At 39.0% G+C, this 10,568-nt stretch overlaps 3 protein-coding genes across 5 annotated transcripts; 1 reads left to right on the top strand and 2 right to left on the bottom strand.

The window, feature by feature from the left end:
• Nucleotides 1-158: 158 nt before the first annotated feature.
• On the bottom strand, nucleotides 159-1,649 carry LOC137708297 (uncharacterized protein At1g10890-like). The gene is made up of 4 exons (XM_068447345.1): nucleotides 1,528-1,649; nucleotides 1,192-1,428; nucleotides 759-978; nucleotides 159-526 (listed from the first exon to the last, which is right to left on the bottom strand). The coding sequence occupies exons 1-4, from the start codon at nucleotides 1,611-1,613 to the stop codon at nucleotides 266-268; spliced, it is 804 nt and encodes a 267-aa protein (XP_068303446.1). The 5' UTR covers nucleotides 1,614-1,649; the 3' UTR covers nucleotides 159-265.
• A 2,051-nt stretch (nucleotides 1,650-3,700) lies between these two features.
• On the top strand, nucleotides 3,701-5,091 carry LOC137736668 (uncharacterized). The gene is made up of 3 exons (XM_068475907.1): nucleotides 3,701-4,239; nucleotides 4,318-4,581; nucleotides 4,705-5,091. The coding sequence occupies exons 1-3, from the start codon at nucleotides 3,793-3,795 to the stop codon at nucleotides 4,894-4,896; spliced, it is 903 nt and encodes a 300-aa protein (XP_068332008.1). The 5' UTR covers nucleotides 3,701-3,792; the 3' UTR covers nucleotides 4,897-5,091.
• Nucleotides 5,092-5,699: 608 nt separating this feature from the next.
• Nucleotides 5,700-10,538, bottom strand: LOC137736645 (uncharacterized). 3 transcript variants are annotated; one of them, XM_068475889.1, is made up of 4 exons: nucleotides 10,172-10,538; nucleotides 8,476-9,486; nucleotides 6,360-6,434; nucleotides 5,700-5,943 (listed from the first exon to the last, which is right to left on the bottom strand). In XM_068475889.1, the coding sequence occupies exons 2-4, from the start codon at nucleotides 9,367-9,369 to the stop codon at nucleotides 5,827-5,829; spliced, it is 1,086 nt and encodes a 361-aa protein (XP_068331990.1). In that variant the 5' UTR covers nucleotides 9,370-9,486; nucleotides 10,172-10,538; the 3' UTR covers nucleotides 5,700-5,826. The 3 variants fall into 3 exon arrangements, with proteins under 3 accessions (XP_068331990.1, XP_068331998.1, XP_068331983.1); XM_068475897.1 differs by having other exon boundaries at nucleotides 8,476-9,429; XM_068475882.1 differs by having other exon boundaries at nucleotides 8,476-9,641; nucleotides 10,172-10,537.
• Between the last annotated feature and the right edge of the window lie 30 nt (nucleotides 10,539-10,568).

Below are 10,568 nucleotides of genomic sequence, written 5' to 3'. Positions count from 1 at the left end.
AGGTAAGGAGATTTTGGGCTGTTCGATTTCATTTCCAGTTTCAGCTTTCATTTTTTGAGCTAGTAGGCTAGTACCTTAACCGAATAAACACATGTCAACAAGTGACAATTTGAGGACCTTCAAATCCGGAGGCAATCAAAGAGAGAAACAACTATGTGTAGGATAAAACAAGATATCTCACTAATATTTGTCAAATATTAGACTTGCAGTCAATAGTATTTGATGGTAGCAGATAGCAGTACAAAATGATCGGCACATGCCACCGTTAAAAACCACCACCAAAAGACTTTGACCGAGATTTACTCTTACTTGACAACTTCATCAGATTTGCGTGTTCTTCTTCCTCTTCCAGTTTTTTTCTCCTCGCAGCCTCTTCTTTTTGTCTCTGAATCAGCTCCAACTCTCGATACCGTTCCTCTTCTTTGGTCTGCAGTTCCAAAGCTTCTCTTCTCTGAGCCTCTTCCACCCTCCTCCGGTTCTCCTCCAGCATCTTATCAAGCTCTTCTCTCTCTTTCCGAGCTTGTTCCTGAGTAATGTATGGAACCGCATCAAATGATTATGGGGATAATCAATAAAAACATTAGATGATAGAATGTGAAAACATTGACGATAATGGCGTTATTTGATCAAGTTTATTCATTCAACAGCACTATTTTAGGGCCAAAATTCCCAAAGCTAAGACGGAATGTCATATTTGTGTTCACGTGGCAACCCAAATGAAAGGAGATAAAATTAAGGCCAGAAGCCAAGTTGCTTACTTCTTTTCGTCTTGCTTCAACAAGAGCAGCTTCCTTTTCCATATCAAGTTGAGCTTTAACATCCTCAAACAATTTCTTCCGACCTTCTTCTATACGCCTCTCAATCTCTGACTTAACTTCATCTGAAGCCAGCCTCTCCTCCACGTTTTTCCGAATCGCTTCCTCAAGTCTCCTTGCAGTCTCTTCTTCTAACTGTTTGAGTTCGGCCTCCTGCTGCCGCCTAATAGAGAAAACGGCATATTCAACAGAAGCAACAAGCACATCACGGTCCGCAAAAGTAAAATCCGCAAACTATCCAAACCGAAATGCTATGCAAAACAACACATTTCATCCAATTCTTGTAACATTATCTAATTCACATATACCAAACATTATCTCACATATACCAACTACCAACACATTAAGAATCGTTTATACAATCAAGAAAATAGACCTGATTTTTTCTTCCTCCTCTTTCTTGAGTTTGTCAGCAGCATTTTTGCGTTCGTTTGAGGTCAGGCGTGGACTGTGAGATTTGGGCAAAGGAGGAGACAAAGAGCTGCTTCTGCTTCTGCTTCTGCTTCTATGTCGTCTATTAGGTCGTCTGGGTGTCGGAGACCGACTCTTGCGTCGCCTGTAACTTGCCGACCGACTCCTACGGCGGCGCGGGGAGGCACTCGAACGATTTCTTCTGTGTTTCCCGACCACCAATTAATCAGAAACTTGTAAATATTTGAAAATTGGAGAGTTTAAGTTGTAAAATATGGGATAATGAGAGTTAAGAAGTGACCTGGAGGTGGAGTAGGGTGAGCGGCTTCGATCTCTCCGGCTTCGACCTCTGCTGTACGACGGCGACTTCGATATGCTCCGTCCCATCTTCTCTTTTTCCTTTTTTTCCTTTCTGATCTCTCTCACCTTATTTCTTTAAACAATCATTTACCGCATGAACTATCATCTCCTTACTGATTTACCCCTAAACTTTTTTTTTTTTTTTCATCCAATTTATCTCTTAAGTATATAAAATTGATGAATTTCCTAAAAGAGAAATTTTTTGAAATGCCATAAGAATTAGCTCATATTTTTCAATTTATTATATAAATTAAAATTTTAAGCAATTTGTCGTATCATTTTTATAAAATCATTAATTTGTCATCTCATCTTAACTCTATTAAGTTTTACATCCAATACATGTTATGTGCGAGGCACATGACTTGTGTTCAAAGTTATTTAGGTCATTTTTAACATCTTTTCACAAGTTTTTTACTTTTATTTAGTACAAACCCTTAATTTTTTTTTTTTACTTTTCTTTAGCACATGTACATCTACAACTCAATTTATGACACAAAACGTCATCATGTTTCTCATTTATAGAGCCCTTATGAAATTATGTCTTCATGACATGCTAAAATGCAAACTCCCACTCGTGTATCATTACATATTTGGAATAACCAGAAGAAAGTGCATTGCATGATCATTTCATTGCTATCGTATATAAAGTATTGTTCCATTGCCTGAGAAACCCTACAGTTTTTTGTCGAATACAACTTAATAAAAGGGAGGTAAGGTATTAGAATGATCGAAATAACCCTAAACACAAGTCATGTGCAAGGCACATGCACATGACTTATATTGGATGGAAAACTTAACGGAGTTGGGGTTGAGATGACAAATTAATGATTTTATAAAGTTGGTATGACAAATTGCTTAAAATTTTAGTTTATATGACAAATTGAAAAATATGAACAAATTCAATGACATTTCAAAAAATTCCCTTTTTTAAAAGGAACTAGCTAGTGGCTTTGTCACGTCAATCCACTTTTTCGAAGCTTGGACGACTCACATAGGCATTTCATCTTCCCTTGGGCACCATCATGTGATTCACCACCCAAGACGTGTCGTGTGGAATACGGACATTAAATTCGTCCCCAACCACCGAGTGACCCCGTATTTACTCCTTATTTTGTGTTTTACATACTTACCCACAATCATAACCAATTTGGATTGAAGTTATATATGAACCGTAATTTTATAAGATTTTAGTTGAGTCTCTACCAATGAGTAGAATAGATTAAAGATTGACAGAAAAATGAATATAATTTAGAGTTATCGACAATTTTCCAAAACGAAATAGCTCAAAATAAAAATAGGGATAGACTAAAGATGAATTTTAGAGTTATTTAGTACTACGATCTAGTGATATTCTTTTTCACTTGTAAATGAGAAGTCTTAGGTTTGATTCTCGCCAAAGACGAGTTTGAACCACATTATTACTAACCCATTGTGAGACTAAGGTCATCCTCTTCCCTTAAAAGACGTTAGGTGCTAATCGGGCGGTGGGTTGGGGCTTAGTGCCTAGGCGCCTAGGCGGACAAGGCAAATTTAAGTAAATATGTTATATTTCATGTAAATAAGTATATGTTTATACTTAAAATATATATGATTACTTCATAAATTACAAAATAGAATGACATATTTATTATGAAGTATTAAAACATAATGAAAACATAGGGAATAAGCATATCATTTGTGTTCATTTTAGTATTCAACAAGTTTCTTACAATTTATTAAAAAAAAAAATGCAAAATGAAAGTTATCTATTTTATGTCTAAGTGAGTCGCAACTTAGGTGGATGTCTAGGCGCCATTTCTAAATTTTTAAACGCCTAAACATTAATTGGGGCGGTGATACTCCTTTTTACTTGTAAGTGCTTTGGTTCGATTCTCACCAAAGGTGAATTTGAACCATATTATTGCTAGCTTATTGTAAAGCTAAGCTCACGTCCTTCATTTAATGTCGATGATATCGTTTGTTAAAGAAAAAATCACTTGTTCAAAAAAAAAAAAAAAAAAAAAAATCCGAAGGCCAAATAATAGGGGTTGTGGCTCGCTCAAGGACCATACCTTTGCTCAACCTTTGAATTATCCAATATCTACTTGCCGTGGGTCCGGAAGGATGCTGACCGTTCACTTTCTCTCCCTCCCCTCCACACCTCTCCTCTCCTCTCCTACTCGCTCTTCCCTCTTTCCTCTACCCAAACATTACCAGTCCTCCTTCCATGGCCACTGCCTCACCCTTTGCCCCGGCATTGCCCCGAAGTTACCACCCTAGTGCTCGTCCTACACCTGCTGCATCTGCATCTGCCCGCCCCCTCCTCACTTCCCAGAAACCGCCGCACAGAAATGCTGCTGCTAATCCAATTCCCGTATCATCATCCGTTACTGTGGGGAATTACCATTCTACCTCTCGGGTAATCCTGACGACGAGGTGCAAGGCGATGGAGGTGTCGGTGGAGGAAGGGTCGGCGTCAGGGGGAGGAGGAGGAGACAACTGGGTGCCGGTGGTGCCGCTGGCAGCGCTGCCAAGGGGGGAGCGGCGGGTGATAATTCAGGATGGGGAGGCCATACTGTTGCTGTGGTACAAGGATCAGGTGTATGCAATAGAGAATCGGTCCCCGGCCGAAGGGGCTTACAGCGAAGGCCTTCTCAATGCCAAGCTCACCCAGGTAGGTAGCAATTATACACTTAGCACATTTTTGTAGTTGATTGAATAACGAATTAAGAGTTAACTATTGTGGGTGCAGGATGGGTGTATAGTTTGCCCATCAACTGATAGCACATTTGATCTGCTCACCGGCGGCATCAAGGAGTGGTATCCGAAAAACCCCGTGCTGAGAGTTCTTACACCCGCTTTGCGGACGCTTTTCGTTTACCCCGTCAAAACTGATGAAGAGAACATTTACATCAGCCTCGGCCCTGCTTCCGTTGATGCTGCCGCTGCTGCCGAGATTGTCTTCAGTGGCAAGGCTCAACCTGGTTTTACAGCCGCTGATGTCAATGTGGATGAGGTACTTTGATTTTCTTCTTATTGATAACTTGCGGTGCAAGTGCAACGAGCCATTCCTTCTTACAGACAAATCACAGTGGTCTAGTCTGAATTTAACGTGTTCGCGTATGGTGTGCGATGACAGGTGAAAATGGTGGTGGATGAGGATCTGGACGCGGCGTTCGGCTTCACGGGGAGGAATGAAATAATAAACGGGAAGGCGGCAGTGATCGGGTTCCTGTTGTTGTTAGATTTTGAACTCTTGACTGGGAAAGGTCTTCTTAAGGGGACAGGCTTCTTGGACTTTATTTACTCTGTTTCTAATGCTTTGCAGTAAACGTTTCCAAATGTTAAATTAAATGTTTCTTCCAATTCCCAGCACGAAACACACACACACACACATATATATATATTTATATATATATAGGTTTTGCCACTTGTTCTTTTCAGTTTGGATGCTTTCTTAGTTTCCATATTATTTGTTATCACATGACTGCAATTTCTTGTTAAATTGTTGAATGTTGCTTGGTTTGGTTGGTATGGTTGTGCTTGGTTAGTGTCTTTCGAATCGACCTAAAAAGGGTGTTGCTAGAAGACTTATTTTAAACCACTCCGTAGATCACATGGTGTGGTCGTTGATGGTTGGATTCATTCTCTAAATAAAAATAGAATCCAACCTTCAACCATCACGTCATGTGATTCACAAAATTGCGACGCCTCAATCGCTCTCCCTCACTCTCGGCATTCATTTTTTGTTTTGGGCATGCGGAGCTCATACAGACTTAAGTAAAAAGACATAAAAGCCCATCCACAAACGGCACACACGACCAATTTTCATTACTTTCATCGTAGTCGTGACATTTCTCAGTTTTCATTCGAATCTTAAACCTCTCACTTCTATCTGCCTGAGTCGCACAACAGCAGCTACAACCGTATATCACACACTAGTAAAAGGATCCAGAAGCACCACTGCCTTTGCATGACTGTTGTGGCGCCGGAGTTTTGTATTAGATCCGATGGGGTTCATGAGACCATGTTATACGTCACATGATGTTCCATTTTCTTTTGTTGTTGGCCATATCATGTAATGTAATTGCAGATGTCTTGTTCTTCAAAAAGGAAAAATTGAAGTAGAGAAAATGCACCCATCAAAGACAGGCTAACAAATAAACCCTGAAATATATATAAATTCTGTTGTGTTGAGTTTCTTTGGAAGACAATGGTTTAACAAACACAAACACAAACAAAAAAGAAAAATCCAAGAAAATTATGTTGTATGGGAACCATGTGTCCGTGACGCCCAGATACCAAAAACTAGAAACCAGAAAACGAATAATATTGCCCAGTAGCGTGCAGGTCCATACTTGATCCTGGTGAGCACAAACTGCAACATATAAAACCAAAATGATTATTACGGTCTCATTCGGTCCATAATGATTCTGGTAGTTGTTGCATAGAATCAAAATTCCCTCAAATCTACGATTGGTTGAAAACGAAGCATAACACAACTTTCTTCAACTTATGAATATCAATTCAAATCTAAGTACAAGGTGGAAGGCAAGGAAATCACAACTTATGGTTCGTTTTTAGTTTTCACTTTTTGTGCTTGAGATAACGGGAAATTATATGGGGGGAAAAGAGGGAGGAAGAAGGGTGGTGGGAAGGAAGGTAAACCATAAGGGTTTGTCCATTTTAATAATGTCTAATGAAATCCACACATAGACAGAGCACCATCCAGATTCAATGCAAATAAACATTATAGAGGATAAAATGAAAAACGAGAAAGGTATAATTACTTACAAAGCGAAAGAAAACCACAACTGTCAAAGCACAAATTCCTCCAAGGAGAATATGAAGACCGCTTCTGGCAGTTTTCTGCACAAAAAACTAGAGTTTATCAAATAATGAAATAAATGATGGTGATTAAAGGAAACTATATGGTGTAAAACATGATTTATTTCTAAGAATGCCTTAATAGGAAAAGGCGAGGAAGTTGATTAAAGGCCCTTTTGACTTGATACGAAGAGAACTTTATCCTAGGAAGCACTTGTTTTATTTGAAAAAAGAAAGACTGTATTATTAAAAAGAAGGAAAACGAGGAACAAAGAGAATGGTCCACCCCCGAACACAAAACAGAATAAACACAAACAGCTCCAAAAGAGAAGGAAACACCCTAATAAAAACTTTAAGGCTGCCCCCTTCCAATCAAGCCAAATTAGGGAGAGGGAGATTCTCTTGAACTCAGGAGAAACTGAGATCCAATAATTCTACTTAAGACTGCAAGTAACTAGAAAAAGATTACAAATCATAATTCAATCTGTACAATAGACACTACCACAGCCTAAGCAATATAAACCACTGTTCTAAAAATCCCCATCTAGCCCGCCCAAATCCGCCTAGGCACCCGCCTACGTCGCGACTCTCACTTAGACCGAAAATAGATAACTTTCATTTTGCATTTATTTTTTTCACTAAATTGTAAGAGATTTGTTGAATACTTAGATGATGAACACACATTATATGCTTGTTCCTCAAGTTTTCATTATGTTCTAATACTTTATTATCTATATATCATTCTATTTTTCAATTGATGTATCCCAATGCAATTGTGTACTTTTTAAGTATAAGAATGCACTTATTTATACGATATTATATATAATAAATTTACTTAAATTTGCCTAGTCCGCCTAGGAGTCCCTAGCCAGCAGTCCAACTAGCGCCTAACATCTTTTAGAAACTTGGTATAAACCAAAGTCTGAATAAATATTAGTACACAGCTCCTTCCAGTCCATCGTTACGCTTTTCACACATGATACAATAGCAGCCTGCAGGAATCACCCAACTTACAGGGTTCTCCCTATCAAGCTTCAACCACAACATACATGAACCTTAACCATACATAGTCCTGTCATTGTTGAATCTCGCTCTCTTTCTTCTGATTCTTACTTTCAAAGAGTTTAACAGATTGATTACATACCATTCCTTCCTCAGTCTCAAGCTGAAACTCAATCTTTGAACACCGAAGCCATACCTCAAAAAACAAAATTTTGTCCCAAAGATCACATATATTCTAAAAATTGTGAAGGTGATCCATAATTTCTCTTAACCTCTAAGATCTTGGTAATGTTGTACTGTGATGAAACACAAACCCTAGGAAGCTAAATATGCGATATTGCAGAATAATATGAACTCAAACAAAACAAGCACACACAACACACAAATCATTGTTGTTGAGGTTCGGCTAACTTTGCCTACTTCCCCATGTGATCCCTTGAGAAGACGAATAGCACAGATTACAGGAACTAGTTGAACCCTAGCTAAAACCCCAAAGCCGTGCTGACAATCCCTCTCTCACACCATACCTCTCAATACGTATTTTGCATGACAATGTGCTCTCAGAAACAGCCTAATTATATCACATAGGCCGTGGGGTTACATATCTTTTCATTTTTCGAAAAGAAGACTAGGTGGTTAAACCTAGTAAAACTAGGATAGTACTCTTTCTTTACTAATTCTACTCCTAGACCACCTAGGAATACCAGAGAAAATAGGTCTTGCAAACCAATCACAACACTTACAATTATGGTTCACCATAGAAGAACAAAAAAGAAATGAAAACAGAGTTCTTCCCCAATACTAATCAATCACCTTGATCAATCAGCTAGTTTTGCTAGTTGGTGGATTTCTTATCCACTTGTTGTAATTCCTTCCATTTTTTTAATAAAATTCTATCGTTTCTTCTCAGGACAAAAAAAATTCTTAATGTCTGTGAAAAAATTCAAATTTGACTAGCATGTAAAGATCAGTCAATGGTCCAATTAATTAAGTTTCCACACAAAGCTTGCAGAATTTAAAGGAAAAAAATTCCTATCTGCACCATTCTTTTAATAATTGAATGACACCAAATCTAACGTACCTTCCCAACACGAGGAGCTATAAGCCATGCAAGAGTAACAGTAAGAAGCCCTGTAGCAAGCAGAATTCCAGTACCTTCCACAGCCCATTTGGTTGCAGGATTTTCAGCAGGAACAATGACAGGATTCAAAGGTTGTTCCGGTACAACTTGTGAAATTGCAACAGAATTGCTATCTGTATTATTGTTACTACTGCTATTACCATATGGAGTAAACCACAGTGAAATTTCACTCAGTCGTTGCCTTCTGATAGCAGCTACAGCATCAGGATCTATACCTGTACATGTATTGACCTGTGTGGCATCGGCTTCCCCCCTAGCAGTTCTTTCCCTCAATGTTTCATACTCCTTTAAGGAGACCATAACCTTATTGAAGTCTGAAGGTCTGATATTTTTTGCAACACGTCCGCAGATTTCACAAACAGTGGATCCATGGTTGACAAACCATTTGAGTGCACAAGCGTAGTGTACCAGAGCAAGGTCATTTTTGCAAGAGCAACCAAGCTCAACTAACATGTCTTCATGGTGACATGAACCAGTCTCTAAATCAGCACTACATATGAAAACCTCTCCATCAGGGCTTATAAACTCCAAAAAACCAGATTCTTTTCCAACATTTTTCTGGGCAGATATATCACATTTAGGGACTACCGTGCTATGAGGTTTTACTTCCCCGTTGCTTATACATACTTCTTGTAAAGGAGGAACAATACCCAGAAACCCTAACGCTGCATCTCCCCTTTTGTCCGATTCAGCACAATGGCACACGCGACAAGTTAGCAAGCCGGCCTCGTTGTCAAGACTATGGCATGCTTGAGTATCAATATCATCACTATGTCCAGGTGAGCTATCCTCACAGGCTACAATGCTAGCTTCTGATAAGCTTTCCTTGCCCATCAAGTCAGTTGAGGTTTAATTTCAAGAGCGCAATTTGTGCTATTGAGTTATTGCACCTCTCTATTTTGGTATAATTCCGACATCCAGTGTACAATCATAAGAAACATAAGGCAAGAACTGTCATTCCATAGAATAATGGCAGGTAACAAAAATTCAGTTCCAGCTGTAAACAGAAGTTAACCCTCCAAGCATAATACAAGGGCCGGTAAAGAGACTAAAAAAGCCGGAAACATGAACTCTGCATCTCCTTGTAGCTTCTAATGAGACTCAATCTAAACATTGCTCCCACGTAGAGTCATTACGGTTAGATCCACAGACAAGCAAAAACAGCAGTGCATGGGAAATATGTCAGAGAGGCATGTCGACGACCAAGTTATAATTAACAACATAAGATAAAAGCATGCTAGGATATTAACTGTAAAATAACAAACCTAAGTTGTTATATGAACATATACAATGTGAAGAAACCACAAACCTAAAAAGTAAACAGGAAATAGTTTAAGAATTATAAACCAAATAATAGAAAAAGAAACTATTACTGCAGGACAACCACTAACATGACATCCCACACCCGTATTAAGGTCTCGTTTGGTATAGAGGATTGGATTGGATTGGATTGAATTGAATGGATAAGCTACAATTTTGTTAAACTAAATTTCAATTCACAGAGCCTCATATCGCAATGCATTGAAAAATCTAACCCCTATTAATAGAAAATCAAAACCCTATAACAATGTATAATTCAGAAAATTAAGTAGATGCAGAAAGAAATTGACAAGCAAAATCGATGAGGGGTGCTTACATTGCTCCTTTCAATTTTGTTGCCGCCGCCGCCGCCGCACTAGACTGAAGAAGCAGAGCACAGATATTAAGTGTTTGTGTGTTCGATTGTTGAAGAAAGAGCGGGCAAACAAGAAGGAGATAGGATAGGATAGGATTGGAATTGGAATTGAGGTGTACGGCACCGGAAGCCTGAAGGCCAAGGGGATTGGATTGGATTGATGGTTGAGAACGAAATAGTGGGAGGGATTTAGGGTTTCGGATTGGTAAAGCGAAATGCAAGAGTTGCGTGCAAAACCGTCGGAAAAGAGAGCCGACCTGAGTTCGCAGGACTGGACAGTGAAGGGAAGGGATTGGTTGTGATTGTTCAAAAGTTTCAGTGTCCCCTTCATTATATTTACTGCCACCTGTCCCCACAT

The sequence above is a fragment of the Pyrus communis genome, chromosome 1 (assembly GCF_963583255.1).
Source record: "Pyrus communis chromosome 1, drPyrComm1.1, whole genome shotgun sequence".
NCBI classification, from domain to species: Eukaryota; Viridiplantae; Streptophyta; class Magnoliopsida; order Rosales; family Rosaceae; genus Pyrus; species Pyrus communis.
The sequence above is the reverse complement of the archived record's forward strand: the minus strand, read 5'-3'. Positions and strand labels throughout refer to the sequence as shown.

Excerpts from the sequence above, each read along its gene's own strand:
- LOC137708297 (XM_068447345.1), bottom strand. The coding sequence starts at position 1,613 with ATGGGACGGAGCATATCGAAGTCGCCGTCGTACAGCAGAGGTCGAAGC. Across the intron at positions 979-1,191 it reads GAGGAGGAAGAAAAAATCAG|GCGGCAGCAGGAGGCCGAAC; the intron begins GTCTATTTTCTT and ends TTTCTCTATTAG. Across the intron at positions 527-758 it reads TTGAAGCAAGACGAAAAGAA|GAACAAGCTCGGAAAGAGAG; the intron begins GTAAGCAACTTG and ends TACATTACTCAG.
- LOC137736668 (XM_068475907.1), top strand. The coding sequence starts at position 3,793 with ATGGCCACTGCCTCACCCTTTGCCCCGGCATTGCCCCGAAGTTACCAC. Across the intron at positions 4,240-4,317 it reads TCAATGCCAAGCTCACCCAG|GATGGGTGTATAGTTTGCCC; the intron begins GTAGGTAGCAAT and ends TTGTGGGTGCAG. Across the intron at positions 4,582-4,704 it reads CTGATGTCAATGTGGATGAG|GTGAAAATGGTGGTGGATGA; the intron begins GTACTTTGATTT and ends GTGCGATGACAG.
- LOC137736645 (XM_068475889.1), bottom strand. The coding sequence starts at position 9,369 with ATGGGCAAGGAAAGCTTATCAGAAGCTAGCATTGTAGCCTGTGAGGAT. Across the intron at positions 6,435-8,475 it reads TAGCTCCTCGTGTTGGGAAG|AAAACTGCCAGAAGCGGTCT; the intron begins GTACGTTAGATT and ends TTTTTTGTGCAG. Across the intron at positions 5,944-6,359 it reads TTGTGGTTTTCTTTCGCTTT|TTTGTGCTCACCAGGATCAA; the intron begins GTAAGTAATTAT and ends TATATGTTGCAG.